Genomic DNA, 16,753 nt, shown 5'->3' on the forward strand with positions numbered 1-16,753 from the left:
ATACAGGTTTCATAATTACTCAGAAAGATCTCAGGATTACGACACACAATTTTCAAAATTTGTACATTTATTTTCTCAAATTTACAAGAAAATACAATAAGCTACAGATCTCATACTTATATCTCAAAATATGAGAAAATATCTCATAATTACAAGATACAGCTTCAGCTTTCATAATTACTCAGAAAGATCTCAGGATTACGAATTTCAAAATTCAGACACATTTTTTCTCAAATTTACAAGACATTAAGCTACAGATCTCATGCTCACTATCTCACAACATGAGAAAAGATCTCATACAAGATACAGCTGTCATAATAATGAGATAAGATCTTATAATTACGAGATACAGTTCTCACATTTATGACATAGTCTACTATCTCAAAAACATGAGAAAGTAAACAATTACAGGAATAGATCTAATATTTACACAGACCTCATAACTACATTGGAAGATCTCAGGATTACGATATACAAATCTCAAAGTTCATACACACCTATTATCTCAAACTTACACGAAAGCTTCTGGTAACTACAAGATACCTCAAAATGATGATTTACGATCCCAAAATTACCAGAAAGGATCTCATAATTAAGATACAGATCTCATACTCACTATCTCAAAATTACAAGAACATTACATTATGGATCTCAAAATTATGACTATCTCCAAATTATGAGGTCTTTTCTTGTATTCATGAGATATTTGCTCATAATTATGAGATGTGTCTCCCTACTATCTTTTCTCGTAATTATGAAGTCGTAATTATAACATAATGAAGTCAAGGTGTATGATTTTAATTTTATTGGTGAAATTGCTTACGTAGAATCTACCTATCTATCTATCTATCTATCTATCTATCTATCTATCTATCTATATTATAGCCTACCTGCAACAATAATTGTTTAATCACTTCGTTGCCAACTATTGAATTAGTCACCAATTATTCTCATGATTGTTTTGAGCCATTTTTTAAAAGAACAAAATGTCCAAATTCAAATTCCCAGCCTCTGAATTGTGAGTATTTTCTGTCTTTTTCAGTGTTAGACAGTGGACTGAATTTGGGGGTGTGGACTGTCGATCGGGGCAGAACGGGCAGAACAAGACATTTGAGGATGTCACCCTGGCCTTTAGGAAACAGTATTTTCTGACAACTTATGGCCCAAACCACTAATCAGTTAATTAGGAAAATAAACCACCTTTATTATTACATTATTGGAAAAGTGTAGGCTGTAGGTGGAAGTTTTTATGTGTGATTGTATTCCTTTATTTTTCCCCACCCGTATTCTACGAAATCTGCCTCTGATTGGCTGTGCCTCTCACATTTCTACCCTCACCCAATCATCTCACTTCTTATGCTTAACGTTAACCAATCATGACCGACGAAGGTAGCTAGAACTAGCCAATAAACGGCAGGACGGGGCGGGGCTTGGCTGAATGCGGGTGGACTAAAAGAGGGCACACGCTCCTCTTTCAAACATCCGGTGATGTTTATCATGGGAACATCCTTCCCCCTGGAAACCGCCTCTAACACCAATTTGGTTCCCACCCAAACAAACAAAGCTCAGTTGGCGATTTTTCCCTCATCAGTTGACTGGACCTTGTTCCTAAAATTACTCTTCTATTAGCCAGAGACGATGTTGGCTGTTCATTTTCTCTTTCTGTAACGTTTTGATTGTATTTTTTTTTAGCCATTGCGCAACAGTGGCAGCAACATTATAACCTAAGCTAGCAGCAGCCCGGTTTGGTTGCTGCCTTTTTTTTACTTTAAAACAGATTTGGCAAGCACGGATGACAGCCCCGGATCTGAGAGAGGTTTATTGAGCCAAGCTGTAGCTATCTGGTAAGTTTTCAGTGTTTGTTTAGCTGCTGAAGTTAAGGTTAAAAAAAAAAAAACCCTCCATCACCAGTAACGTCAGGGCTTGTTTTGACTATGTCATGTTTGTCCCGGTGAGATAACTGGAAATACTCACAGCTTCAATGTAGGAAGAGGAAATAAAAACTACAAATTGAACATGCATGTCACCCTTTTATAGTTGAAACACAGGGGGGTGCAACATGGTACAAGAAGTACGAGCGATGAAAGTACACGATGTTACCTTCTTATGTGTGCATTAAAATTAGCACATGTCTGTATTAAAGCAACAGTCAGTTACCCCCAAATGAAAACTGAAAGAGGTTTTCCTTGTTGTAATGTTTGTTTCTGTTTATACTGAGTAATATAAGATAGGGGTCAAAGTCCACAATGTGTCCACACAGTCATTTAGTGTAAAACATGCATTTAAAAGTTGATTTGAAGCTTATATGAGACTTCAGCAGAATAGGTAGTCATATCAAGTGGATATCTGCCACATTTTAATTTTTAATATAATTAAATTCCTTCTTTGTGTTTCCCGGTTGAGCTGTGGCTGTAGTGTAGAAACAAAAATAGAGGGACTTTGGCACTAAATACACTGTAATGCTGAAAGGTATCTGCTTGATTTGACTCATTTGGACAGCTGAAGCTTCAATTTACATTCAAAGAAATGTTTAAATACATTTTTGGACATCACTTAAATTGTAAGTGCATTATGAAAGGCTCTTCTAATGGCCAGTATGAACAGGGTGGTTTATTATGGTAAGAAACAACTTTAAAAGTTTAAATGTTCATTTGGACACCTGACTAATGTCTTAAGACAGACATTGTGAAATCTATGTTCATTTTAACTACAATATTTAATATATCACTATCAATACATTATCAGTTTTATTTAGTTATTTGTCAAATACAAATACACTGACTTTAGTTTCATCCAGTTCCTATTGTTACAAAGTGAAAGTGTAAGTGCTCATTTGTCCTGGGGTTGTCAGACAAAACTGTCAATTTAAGACATGGTTTTTAACTCTGTTGTAATAAACATGTAACATTACTAATTTGTTTATTTTAGTCATCTTTAGTGGTAGTCCTAATTAATAGTTTGCAAAGACAGATTTAATTGTTACAGTTCGGTTTCCCTCATATGACATTTTTTATATTGTTTTTTAACCAGTCCTATAGTTTGTAAAACCTCAAAACCGTGAATAAATGTTCATCACAGTTTCCTAAAGTCCACAATGACGTCATTCAAATCTCATTATGTCTGAACAACAGTCCAAAACCCAGAGAAATTCAGTTTTCTGCAATGTTACTGTCATATTTTAGAACCTAAAATTATCACATTTTTGGCATTTTTGTTAAAAAAGAAAAAAGGAATAATCAAATATCAAAATAGTTGCACAATTTTATTTATCTACTCGTCAAATTGACTTATGTAATAATAGTTGCAGCTCTGAAGATATTCTTCAGGAAGGGAGTTAGTTTGACACTTAAAGTGTAAAAATACAGAACTTATCTGCAGCACAGCAGATGAGGAAGTGAAAAGATTTTGGAGGTAATCCCTGAAACATTCACAATTTGGTAATGAATGGAAAATACAAAGTTAAGTTAAACAATTATTCTCAAAAAGCAAGCATCTGTTACTGTTTTCAGTCTTCTAAGGACAGTTTTCAGGGAGGAAAAATCATGTTTCTGACTTCATCAGTATTGTCACTCATCTGTTTTGTGTCCTTTCTTGTCATCACAGAGCACACTGAGCCCAGCAGCTGCTTTGTAAATCAACCCCCGCCCCCTTCCTGTCTGCTGCGCTGTGGTCTCGTCTTGGGCTTCTTCGACTTTTCCAAACTCTGTTACTATGAGTGCAATGCGCGTGGATGCCAAGGTGGTGATGCTGGGAAAGGAAAGTGTTGGGAAGACCAGCTTGGTGGAGAGATACGTTCATCATCGCTTCTTGGTTGGACCGTACCAGAACGTGAGTGTCAGCTGCTCTGCTTTAATTTTCCATGTCGGCCTGTTGCTGATTCCCTCCCTGCCTGCTGCTTGGATGAAAGGCATTATTTTTATTTTTATCCCCGGGGGTGGTTGTGGTATTAGATGCTCAAGACTTTGATCAACTTAAAGCATAAAGCGCATCGACATGAACTGGGAATGCAGTAATGTTTCAGCATGTTTCTTTCAGCAGATGCAGCATTAGACAAGCATTTTTATAAGAATCCTGCTTATTAACATGGAACATAACATTATTAACAGGAAAGCCTTTCAGACATACCCTCTCATGTTCTGTTAAGGTGATACAGTAGATTCAGAAAGTTATTGAGGTGCGCTGATTTCCTGAAGACTTGTTATCAGCGTCGTTTAACATGTACTCAAAGTAAGCATGTTACTCAGAGAAACCGGGTCATGTGGGTAATTGGGGAACACATTTACATGCATGTTACCTGGTTTCAGATCTGCATATATGTATATACACGTGCAGCAGATCAAGTTTGTCTTCTATCCTCATCCTTATATGGAGGTGTGGTTTACAGATTCTGCTTCCTGACTTTTTTGGTGACAGGCATGCAGACAGATCAGAGCTCATCCTCACAGCACGAACCTGTCAGACTTTAACAGAGGAGGAAATTGACTAATTTAGATTTCTGCAAGCTACTTTGTTTTAGTTTCAGTCTTATTCGAGGGTGCCGTGCTCTGTATTATGATCTCTCCTTTCATCCAGCCTCTGCATGCTGTCTGCTGTCTGCTTTTTCCGCACATGCGTAGTTCTGAAAAGCTAATTAGAAACTTTTTACATGCATACATGGCAGATAATTTGGTATTCTCCAGGATAAATCTATCACGTTTCTGTAATCCCCTACCACATTACGGAAACCAGGTTTTTTGTTCTCATGACAGTAAAGAAATAAGCTTTCTGGACTGGACTGTATCCATCACTTAAATGCATGTAAACTCACAGAGTAACGCTAGAGACTCCATTAAGTGACTGGATATAGCCAAAATAGCTCCAACCTGTACCCCAAGCTACCTGTTTTTTTCTAACTAAGACAAAAAAGTGAATAAGCACATTTAAAAAGCAGAACAAGTTATTCCTTGAATTTATACTTTCCCACCAAATGCGGGACACTCTTGGTGAAGCAGTCTGTCACTGAAACAGCTCTCCAGTGCGTTCAGGAGACTATGTTAAGAAGTGATATTGCAGGTCCTTCCTTCCTGCAGCTGTCAGACTGCACAATCAGCAACGACTGCTCCCAGTAGACCACGCACACCCCCGAACTGACAGTCGACAAACTGCTCTATTAATGGACACTACTGTGCGATATCAGTATTTCTGGTATAATGTATTTTTCACTTTAACTGTGTAATATCAATATCTCACTCAGGTGTATTATCATTTTGATTGTGCAATATGAATGCTCCTCTTTTTTTATACTGTTGCTATTTTTATATTTCCTATTGTTTATACTGCTTATTAATGTTTTTTGTTTTTTTTAATTGATGATTTTGTCTGCTATTTTTCCACTTTGGATGCTTAAAATGTTCCTGTCATGGGACTAATAAAGGATCATCTTATCTTTCATCTTTAAAAAAATAAATGTTATTTAATTTCTTAAACTTTAAACAGTTAATTAGTAGGACATGAGGTCTGCATGCCGTAGAAGAAATCTGATGATCAGACGGTTATGTTTCCTGTGAGCTTAATACATTGGAGAAAAAAAAAAAAACTTTCTTCTGTTGACATTTATGTGCAACATCTGCTGACTCACTAGTTTACTGTCATGAAAATATAAATGAAAACAGACTTAACTGCAAGTTTTTAGCACAAGCTCCATGTTAGAGTCTGATAAATAGATATCAGCACACAGATATCTGTCTAATGCTGCTCTGTCCCATCTCTCATCTCCCATTAGTAGCCACTTAGACTGCGGTCTGTGAAAGTCCAGACTGAAAGGCTCAACATCACCGTCCTTGAGAGTCTGACTCTTTACTGAACATGTTTTTTTTCTTCTTCTCCTGACAGACTATCGGTGCTGCTTTTGTTGCCAAACCCATCCAGGTGGGAGACAAAGTGATCACCCTGGGAATATGGGTGAGTTGGAGGCTGAATTCACCTGATCTGAATTCTGTGTGCTGCATCAGTGTCAGCTCGCTTAGTTTAGGTGGTAACCAGGGCAAAATCGGAGAATATCCCCCCCAATTAAAACCTAATAGCCAATTATATCAAAATAGCTCCTCCTGATAGTTTAATGATAGAAGTTTATTTTTGGAAAGATATGGAAAACTTTATAAATGGAAAATTGGCACAAATATACAGAAGAACATATTTTATGTTATTTTTTGTTCTATGTAATTCAGCTTCTGATCATTTGTGGTCAATTTAACACACACAAGTCTAAATAATCAGACTCAGAAACCTGTTTTAATCAGTTTGTTTTTGAAGTCGAGCAGTACAGCTTCTTAACTGAACATGTAGTTAATCTTAAAAAATAGTCATATCTTAAAAAATACATTTTATTTGCACTTTGAAATGACTTTGCACTCATCTGGTATCTGTATTTATTGTAAATGAAGAAAGATAATGAAAAAAAAGACAGTGGTCCAGGACGAAATATTTCCTCTCCAGGAGGCAAAAATCTACACGAACCTAAAAGATGAATGTAAGTTACTATTAGCAGAATATTCATATTTGGAAGATTATTATAGTGAACTTCCCAAATATATTATATTCATATTTTATGATTGTAAGCTGCATTACTGTATTATTGTATTCTATAACATAAATATGCTTAGTTGATTTAAAGCTTGTGTTCAGTTTGTCGTTTAAATGTACAACTATACTGAGCACTACAATGCCACCACTGTACATACTATTACTCTTCAGTCATTTACATGAACTGAAAACAAACCCGCTGACACAACCAAGAATTTACTTTTAATAATTAGTCAGAGAAAATGTGGTTTTGACATTTTCTGAAAAGCAAATAATTGATCCGCTGTTCAAATGATCTGATTGTACAAGTGTGGGGCCAATTAGCATTATACACAGCATCATGTCAGAAGATTCTACATTTTTAATGAAAGCACCATTATCACTTCTATGGTGTTGAAAATGTTTGACTTGCAGTGATTTCTCTCAGTTCTGCGTCCCACTGCTCTTTATATTTACCTTGATTACATGTGGAAAAAAAGAAAAATGTGAGAGAAAATTAGCAAATCATGTAATTTTGAAGTAAATGCCAGCCGAAGGAAACTGCTGAGCGGGGGAAATTGCTGCAGAGCTTTTCACACAGAGGATTACACAGAATGTAAAGGCTGCATAGGAGTGTAGGAATGTTGACTGCCCTCATATATCTCAGATCTGATGTTACACAACAGTGTCATTTATGTTTAACACATGACCACATTTAAGCTGTTTACAGTACAGTTAAATAGTCAGCAGTTACTCTTGTGTCCTCTCCCCGTTATCGTTTCACCCTGACTGTGTTTGGAATTGCAGACTAACGAGCTATTCCTGCTAAGTATGATGTCAATTCATGCAATATGTGGGTTTTGTGTATGAGAGAAATGCCCGGATCTGTACTACATTAGCAAGAATATCTGAGTATGTGGTGTGAGCTTTTTGAATGCACTCAACCGCCCCAAAATGCATTGCATCCCTTCAGATTGCACAGTGGCAAAGATTTTGAGCCAGTCTAAAAGCTGTCATCATTTTTCACTCTAGGACTTTATTATGTGGTCAGTGTATCCAAATAATGCCTATTTGTAAATTTGCCACTGAGATGTGAGGTGAGACCCAGCCGCTCATCTTAGCCGCTCCTTACTGCTGAGATGTTCGGCCAGTCAACATGTTGTCATTCTAGAGAGAACATCATCTGATGAACTCATCTGTGCAGCTGCTTTATAATTTACTGCAGGCTTTAAAGTCTCTGCAGTTTTCCATTCTTCATTGAGTAGAAGAGGAAATGTTTTACATTTGTGATAAATGATTTTCATCCAACGGTAGCTCAGGGCCCATTAAATAGGCAGCATGCAGTTCATACTGATCAATTACGCAGTAGACAGTAAGTTAGTATGCCATTTTGAACACAGCCCCTGTCTTCATTTTGATGAATTTCAGCTTTTCTCCTCTTCTCTCTCTCTCTCTCAGGACACAGCTGGATCAGAGCGCTACGAGGCTATGAGCAGAATCTACTACAGAGGAGCCCGGGCAGCCATAGTCTGCTACGGTACATGAATACTTATTTTTTCCATGTTACATGGAGATCTTTCAGGTGTCATAACTCTGGTGGTCACACTGCAGGTGTTCAGTTTTTCTAAATAAACGGCTTTACCACAAACAGAACTGAAAGCACAAGGTCAGTTTTTGTGCTTTTTTTTAATGGAGAACTGAACATCGTGCCATGAATACTTACTGAATATGGGATGAATTTTTTATAGATGCTGTCAGCGTATTACGTTGTTACCCTGGTATCTGGTCAACATTGGGTTTGACAAGTTGATACATTTAAGCTGACTTTGCTGAAGCTGAGTGTACAGAGACTTTAGACTTGGACTTTGCACAGTTTCAGCCAGTTAAACCTCTAATATGTCACTGAAAGAAAACTGCTTTAGGGAATCTATTACAAAAAAACAATAAACCCTCATCACGCAGGACAGACCTGTTTAGTGATGTGAACATATGAAGTTATATGCTGAACTAAAATCTATGTACGAATCGCGGCTGGGAGTCGAATCAGGAAGAGGAGAGTCTCACTTAGTGAAAATGAACGCGTGAAGATATGGATAAGTGCTTCAGCAGAATCAGGAGTGAAGATCAGATGAACACTTTGAAGATGAGATCAGAGCAAAGAGAAAAAAAGAGGAAGAAGGATCAGAGAATGATAAGACTTACAGGGTCTAAATGATGCTGATAAAATGTTAATTCATACATTTATACATTTAAGATTCATCTTCTCACAGGTTGCTGATCTTCACGTCTATTTTTTGATCTCTGCGTTATTCTCATCACATTCCTGATCTGCCAGCAGGTTAAGGCTTGCTGCACATTTTCTGAATGGTTTTCACGTCTCTGTTTGTTCCACTTTGGGGAACTTCATCTCTATAGAAAAAAATAGCTAATGGCATTTTCCAGTGTATTACTCACACTGCTGTCATGTTTTATTTTAGTTCTTCTTTGTGTCCCTTGGCCTTCTTCTTCTTTACCTTCTGTAGATTTGATTTTATAACTGGTTTCCATTCGGGTGTTTTATTGGGCATTTTGTTGTTTATTCTGTTTATTTCCTATTCCATCTGCTCAGTGGTACATCCCTGACTTCACCCACCACTGTAAAAACATGTCTTAATTGTTGAAAATTGGTAAATTTGTTGTGTATTCTGATGTCTGTTTTGATATTATGCTTTATACTCTACATGTGGTTGTGTTTATATACATACTGTATTGGGAGGAGATCACTGAAAACACTGAAGTCTATAATCAGTGTGTCACATCTGTTGATGGCTAAAAACTGGGTTGTGTTTTATTTTCAGATCTGACTGACAGCAGCAGCTTCCAGAGAGCTCGGTTCTGGGTGAAAGAGCTGCAGAACTGTGAGGAGGTAAAGTTAAACATAATACAGCTGTATGATTTTATGACAGGACATGGTCATAAAATACTGTAGCTTCTCATCAGTTTGTAGACTATAGTAAAAAACTAAATTGGGAGCAGTGTTTTCATTCAACCTTTATTTAAATTTTGAGGAATCATTGTGGCCCTCACCTTCAGTGATGCTGAGAGTAAAATTAAAACAACAACACAGTTAAAAACAATTACATTCAAGAGTGGAGTAGTTTGCATTCATGGTTTTAAACTGATATGTTGCATGTTATTGTGTGTTGTAAAATGTTCCAATTGTATGCAGCACTAAAACTAAAAGTAGTTTTCCTAAATTTAGTGTTTGCATGTGGAACTTCGAGCATTAGCCAGTCACTTGGAAGTGATATATGATGGCCAGTTGCCATTTAGAGCTTTATAAATAAATAGAAACCGATGCCTGCCATGTCTCACTGTTAGAGATGCCAGTAAAAATGTGTGACTGGATTTCTTTGTGTTGTTTCTTTTTGTGTGTGCGTGTGTGCGTGTGTGTGTGTGTGTGTGTGTGTGTGTGTTTTGTCTTCAGCACTGTAAGATCTACCTGTGCGGCACTAAGAACGACATGATTGAAGCAGATCGGAGCCTGCGCCAGATCGACTACCACGATGCTCAGGACTTTGCTGAAGGTGGGCATAAATCTGTCGTTCTCACTGGTACTCTGGCCTGATTTGTCTGATGGGTTGAACTGCGGATGTGTAGAAAGGATTTCATGTGAATATAATCTCTGTGCAACATTAATTACTTCCTTTGTTCAACAATATAGTCTATAAGATGTCAGGAAATAGTACAAATAAATTAATCAAAACTGTACCAAGCAGTATTTTGTTTATAATCATAGAAGAAAGTTTTAAAAAGTTGCTGATTTAAATTTCTTTTCATGGATTAATCAATTAATCTTCCCACTGTTTCAGCTCCATGCTTAGTTTTACATGTTGTTACTTCTTTTATACCGTTGGATATATTGTATAGTTAGACATGGTTTATCAACTTGTCTTGTTTTTTTACTGACAGGTGAGCATGCTTGTTTGTTTAGTTTCAGCTGTGGTTGTACATCCTCCTTCAGCTGTGTCACAGGTTGTGGTGTGACGTGAGTCAGCAGATGGTCAAATACACTCCCACTCTTGCCTGTTGTGTCTGGTGCAGTTGGTTCGCCCCTTTATTCTGGTACACTATCTGACAGCGTTGTCATGCGACCATCTGTGAATGTGTCTGACGAAAGCAGCCAAACAGGTCAAATTAAACAGTCTAGTCCTCATATCTGTCAGTCATAAATGACTCACCAAGCGCTACATCTGAAACCAGATTTATCTTCTTTTTTTTCTTACTATGCGCACATGTTTGAATTTTACAAATACTGTCGGCTATGGAACAAGATTAACCGTTGTGGTACAGAGGGGGGCATTTTAAGGAAACAGGGTTTTCCTTTACACTGACATCTCTGAAATCACGGCATTGCCCAAATTTGACCAATAATTTGACCAATTCCTTGATTTTACTAAAATGCTCGTAAATGCCCTGGCTGTTGTTAAGGGTAACCTGTGACCTTCTCCTAAGCCTCTCCATGTGATCAGTGTGAGCTGCACATGGTTAAAACTTATTTTGTGCTTCAGCGTGACTGACATTTGACCTTAATGTCTTATTTCACAGAGATTGGGGCGCAGCATTTTGAAACCTCAAGTAAATCAGGAAATAACGTGGGTGAGTCACATCTTCTATCATCTGCATGCAGCTCTTTAACACGGAGAGTTCACCTCTATTTATTCACAGGCTCACAATTCAGGAAGTGGGATTCCCTCAGAGTTTTGATATTGAAAAATCTTGGGATGTTTTTAATAACATCAGCATCCCTGATTATAGTAAGAGAAGTAGGTTTATGAATGAGAGAGTGGAGAATGGCGTGGCAGATACACAGTCGGCTCCTCAGGAAAGACGCTCTCTGATGGTGGTGTAAAATATGCAGGAGAGTCATATGTCTGGTTTGGCTAGTTTGGACCTCCATTAAGCAGGTTTACAGTCCAGTCATGTCTGAAAAAAGCTTCATGAATGAGTCAGAATGAGAAAAAGCTGTTAGAGAGGAGCTGCTACTGTTGGCAAATCAGGCTGTGAGAAGGTAGTCTTCACACATTTCAACTGGGCTCTAAAACCTAAATACATTAATGTTCTATATAATTATCAAAAGTGTATATATATATATATATATATATATTGTAGATGGAAATTAAGTCACAAGAACTGACTAAGTGACAGGATTGAGAGCGGTTGTGCTTTGGCAGGATTCCTACGGCCCTCGTGTGATTGTGAACAATAAATTGCAAAGATATGTAAGACATGAGTCAAAGTGAAACAAAGAAGAGATTGTCCTCTTCAAGAAAAAAAGACCATTTGACAGGAAGGAGAGGCAAGATGTAAGAAGATGATTGCTGAAGAAGCATTTTCTTAAAGTAAATTAAGAGAATAAAGTGCTAGTCTAATCACTGGAAATAACCCCCAGTGTGTGCTCCTCGGCCAGTCAAATCATCAGAGTTTGACCTTGTTCACAGAAGCTAAAAATAGGACAATCAACAGGACCTAATCCACATAATCACTCTAAAAACATTGTCAAGGATAATCTGTTTTTTGCACAGAGGTGACCAGTGTGTTTACTCACTGAGAGCCTGCCTTTCATTTTTATTCACTTTGTAGAGCATCTGCTTTTGATAATGTCACACATTGACAGCACTTACCTGCCTTTCTGAAAAGGGCTTTTCAACCTTCACAGATCAGAAAAGAAGAAAAAAAACATGCACACTTGCCTGCTTTCACCAGTGACCGTGTTGTTTCAGTGTGGCTTTTTGTCAGGCTTTCATTTACACGCTTTCTCCTCCAGAGCTCGAGGCACTTCAAATGAATTGTGTATAACATTGTGGAAAAGCCTTGAATCAGAATATTCCTTTTGTAGTTTTCGAAATGCTTATTGCTAAAATGTTCTCATGCATTTATACAACTTCACTCATGCTGTTATGTAGTTATTGTGTGCAGCACAGATCTACTGTAAAAGATCTGTCAGGAATGTGAGTGAACCAGCTATTATCATGTCACGATGTGAGAATAAAATATGAAGCTGACACGCCTCATTCTGCCTTTTTCCCAGATGAGTTGTTTCACAAAGTTGCTGAGGATTACAACAACAATGCCTTCCAGTATATGACAGGTGAGTGTTTTCATTCACATACAAAAACATTTACATACATATTTGGGGGGGTTTTAGCTATGGAGGTGTCGCTGTATCTGCCATGTGTCACCCCGGCAACAGTTGTATTTGGTCGGTCTGGGCTGCAGGCGTTTCATATGCCAGTGGGGATGGTTGATAGAAAAAAAGGCTCATTAATCAGCTGCTTTTCATCCAAGACCAGTATGCCTGAATCAAAAAAAGTCCTTAAAACTTGTCTCATGAATATGTTGGAAGGCAAACATATTTATCACTGTTTTTCAGATGTCGTTTGATGTTCCAAAAAGTTTAGTTTGAAGCTTACTGACCCCTGCACACGTACCCTTTATCCCTTTAAATTAAAACCTCATAATAATCTGTCAACCCCTTTGTGCCAAATATAAACCCAGCTTTAAACATTACACCATTTTAAGGGCTACTTTAAACCAAGTAATGGTGCTTTGAAAGAGTTCAGCTTCCTCCCTAAATTAATGAAACGACTGTGGTGCTGTCACAAATTTTACACGCAGATTTTGAGATGTTTTGAACTTTGGCAGGTAGTGGAAAAAATAGTAGTAGTACAGGAAGGGTTCATAAGAAAATGGTTTCTCACTTAGATTGCTTGTTATGTACCAAGTTCCTTGCCTTCCAGCTGTCAAGATCTTAAAGACATGAAAGGATTCAGGTTTTATTAACAGAGTCATCAAGTTTTTTTGAGGGGTAAAGTGATGGTGGTAAAATAAAGTGGTTTTAAATGAAATATGTGACCCTGGAGCAGTGTAAATAACAGGCCCCAGGGGAACACTATGGTGAGATGGGGCAGATGTACATATTACTCCAGAGAGCTAATAAAATAATATTGTCAAACAAAATTAAAACATTAACTGATCCCAAACCAGCTAAATACAAAATTCTGAACTTTAAAATGTCTTGTTGTGTTTCAGCCGAGGACACAGGCGTCGACTTGGGCCAGAAGAAAGACTCATATTTCTACTCCTGTTGCCATAACTGATGCTGAGCAGCAGGAAGGGAGACGGTCACCTTCCCCTGGCTGGAGTAAAACCTGGATATGATGGATGGGTGTCGGATAACTCGGTTTTGGATCTGGTATCCAAGTCACAGAAAGAGATATCGAGCAGTACTGTTTATACCTTGTTAGATATGTTTATTTCTTTTGTGCCATAAAGAACTGAAAGCTGCGGATTTTACTGAAGAGGATTTACGACTACTGCAACTGTTACCGGGTGGAGAGCGATTTAAAAAAAACCAAAAACAACAAAAAAAACCAACATACAAACTCTTCACCCAGTCGTGTCCTGTGTTTTGTCCCCGTATCAACTACTCATCTTTCTTCTGTAGCTCTGAGCTGGACCATGGAAGTAAACACATCACTAAAGCTGCGGTGATAAACAGTCAGAAGCTGCGCTGTAGTTAAAAGATGACTTTGGGCGGAGGTGAAGTTAAAGCGATGCTGACCAAGAAATACTGGCAGAGAAAACTTGAATGAATCAGTTGATTGTTGTAGCTGGGCACAGTGCTTCAGGACGGTGAATGTTTTGTTTACAGTAGTTCATTTTTGTTCACCTTCAACCCCGGAGCAAACGGAGCAGCTGTGACTCATCGTAACATCCTGATGTGAACTCAGACTTATTGCTGAATTTTGTAAGATAATGGTTGAACAGGCCCTCACTGGCCCTGCTTGACATACTGGTTTGGCTTGCACATGCTCATTGAAACCCACATACATGAAGGGAAACTAAGTTGGATATAACATGTCAAGGAACAAAACACTCCTCCCTTCCTCTATCTATCTTCCCAGCCAAATTTAATTGAAATTAAACCTAATCATACCCTTGCAAATTTGTTGCAACACAAATCATACCAGTAATCCTTTATGAAAGCATTTAACCTGCAGTAGAAAGGCAGGACTGTGTGTTGGTGTGCATCCAAAATCAGCTCCTTATTGTTTACCACAGCGTTTGCCATGTGACAGCATGTACAACATGTATCTAGTACATTATCTTTTTGCACCATAAGCTAAGAAAGCAAAGAAAGACGATTTTAGGTGGCGGTTCCTAAAATGTCCACATCTACATCATCAAATTGCATGGCCCGAGTTGACTGAAAGAAAACTTTAAAGACAGTTACTTTTCTACCTTTAAACTCTAAATTTTCTATTTTGTAATTTCAAATGTTACACATACGGAAATACAACTGTCAAATTTTCTTTCAGTCTTCTCTAGCAGTGAAGGCGAGCTCAGAAAGGTTTAACAAAAAACGATTGAAGTTCCTCTTGTTGGAGGTGAGGAACTGCAGATTTCATCAACAGGAAAAAGCTTTTGTGGGTAAATGTTGTAATATGGCACAAACTGTCATCTTAATGTTCTCAGACCAGTATTTACAGCTATATTTAACTTATGTAAAATCTACTCAAGTCACTAATTTATTGCCTTTTAAGTTGCGCTGCCAGACTGACGTGGGGAAATAAATGGACACGTGTTGCTGCTTTAATGTTTCGACACTCCGCCTGTTGATAATTTGATGCACAATATTTTTTATTGAAAGTTACAGAGAAATGGGTGTAAAGTACAAAAATGTTGTGGAAAAATTAAAATCTTCTTGAAAGAATGTTTCAGACTTTAAATAGACCTTAAAGTTTTCTATGTATTTATCCACAATTTTATTTTATTGTTGGCCTTGTGTATAACATCTAAGCTTTTTATGCAAAAAGTGACAACATAATTGCAATATACAATATGTAAAATTGTAAAATCTGTTTAGTGTATCATAAATCATCCCAAATATTAGCATTAATGCATCAGGCCCTACGATACTGAATTTGTGACACTGAAAACCTTTTTTTTTCATATTCAGTTTGGTATTTAGTTATTTTTTTAACCTATTTGCAGATCATTTTGCTGGTTTTCAAATTGTTCATCTCCATCATAGATCATTACATGCTATGCATCCCAACCCTGAAAGTAAAAAAAAAAAAAAAAAAAAAATCTTGTGCCTCGGACCAGACTTTACCCTAAACCAAATTAAATCCTTTGAAAACCAGCAAAACTGTCAGTAAACGAAGCAAATCCTATATATATCTCATCCTGTTCAGTGTGAAAACGAGGAAATCAACCTGTGAGCTTCTGTGTTTTACAGTTATCCTCCTTGCTGTGATTTTACATAGATTTAGTTAATCACCTGTACTTTACAATGCTGACCACTTTTAAAATTTTCCAAAATGTCCTTGTCGGTGCATTCAGGGACGCTAGGATATATTAGAATTGACTATCATCAGTCAAAAAGCAGTGTTCATACAATTAAAAAGCAACTGTGTATTAAAAATGATGAAACACTAAATCTAGAAACTTAAAATATGCTTTGGAAAATGTGGTAGAAACATAAAATATCGGTCAAATAGTAGAGAAAAGAAACCTGGAAACTTTGTTTTCAAGGACAAATTCAAGATAATGAATTGGGCACGTTCATCTGTGTTGTCCTCGCTACCACTGCCTCACAGTGCTGCAAATAAATGCATCTTAAACACATCGTTTACAGTAATTGAAAGTTTAAAGAAACTGGGAAAAAATGCTTTCGGTGCTATTTGAAGCACTTTTTTGAATCTAGATAAAGATAAATCTAGATAAAACCTTGCTGACGGTATTTTGCTGTTATAATGAAAGCAGGTGATGCAGGATTAAATGACCAGTTTTCTCTGTATCTCTGTATGTAAAACCTTTCTGAGTCTGTGAATGTATCTCAACATGTTTACACTCATTTTGACAGTGTGGCTCATTACTGTTTGATTTATTTTGTACTTGAGTTGAATGTGTTTGTGTGAACTTTATTTAAATCTTTCAAAACAGTGACACTGAAAGTCTGGGTGGGGATGTGCCAACGCTGCCTTTTCTTTTCCACCTTTGATTCATAAAGACTGTTTATTTTACATGCCTATACAGGTGGGTTTTTCTGCACAGGTGGTTTTTTTTCACTTTTTTTGGCTCTCCTCAGGTCCCAGGACACCTCACTACAACATTGTCACGCTTATTAGAAATGCTCCAAAGCCCAGCAGGCATAGTGCTGGCTTCA

General features: G+C 37.4%; 1 protein-coding gene across 1 annotated transcript; it reads left to right on the top strand.

Moving 5' to 3' along the window:
• The first annotated feature begins 1,467 nt into the window (after positions 1-1,467).
• On the top strand, positions 1,468-16,077 carry rab24 (RAB24, member RAS oncogene family). The gene is made up of 9 exons (XM_053331399.1): positions 1,468-1,844; positions 3,604-3,828; positions 5,872-5,940; positions 7,999-8,077; positions 9,378-9,445; positions 10,007-10,106; positions 11,128-11,178; positions 12,611-12,670; positions 13,612-16,077. The coding sequence occupies exons 2-9, from the start codon at positions 3,712-3,714 to the stop codon at positions 13,677-13,679; spliced, it is 612 nt and encodes a 203-aa protein (XP_053187374.1). The 5' UTR covers positions 1,468-1,844; positions 3,604-3,711; the 3' UTR covers positions 13,680-16,077.
• Positions 16,078-16,753: the final 676 nt, after the last annotated feature.

The sequence above is a fragment of the Scomber japonicus genome, chromosome 13 (genome assembly GCF_027409825.1).
Source record: "Scomber japonicus isolate fScoJap1 chromosome 13, fScoJap1.pri, whole genome shotgun sequence".
Classification (NCBI taxonomy): domain Eukaryota; kingdom Metazoa; phylum Chordata; class Actinopteri; order Scombriformes; family Scombridae; genus Scomber; species Scomber japonicus.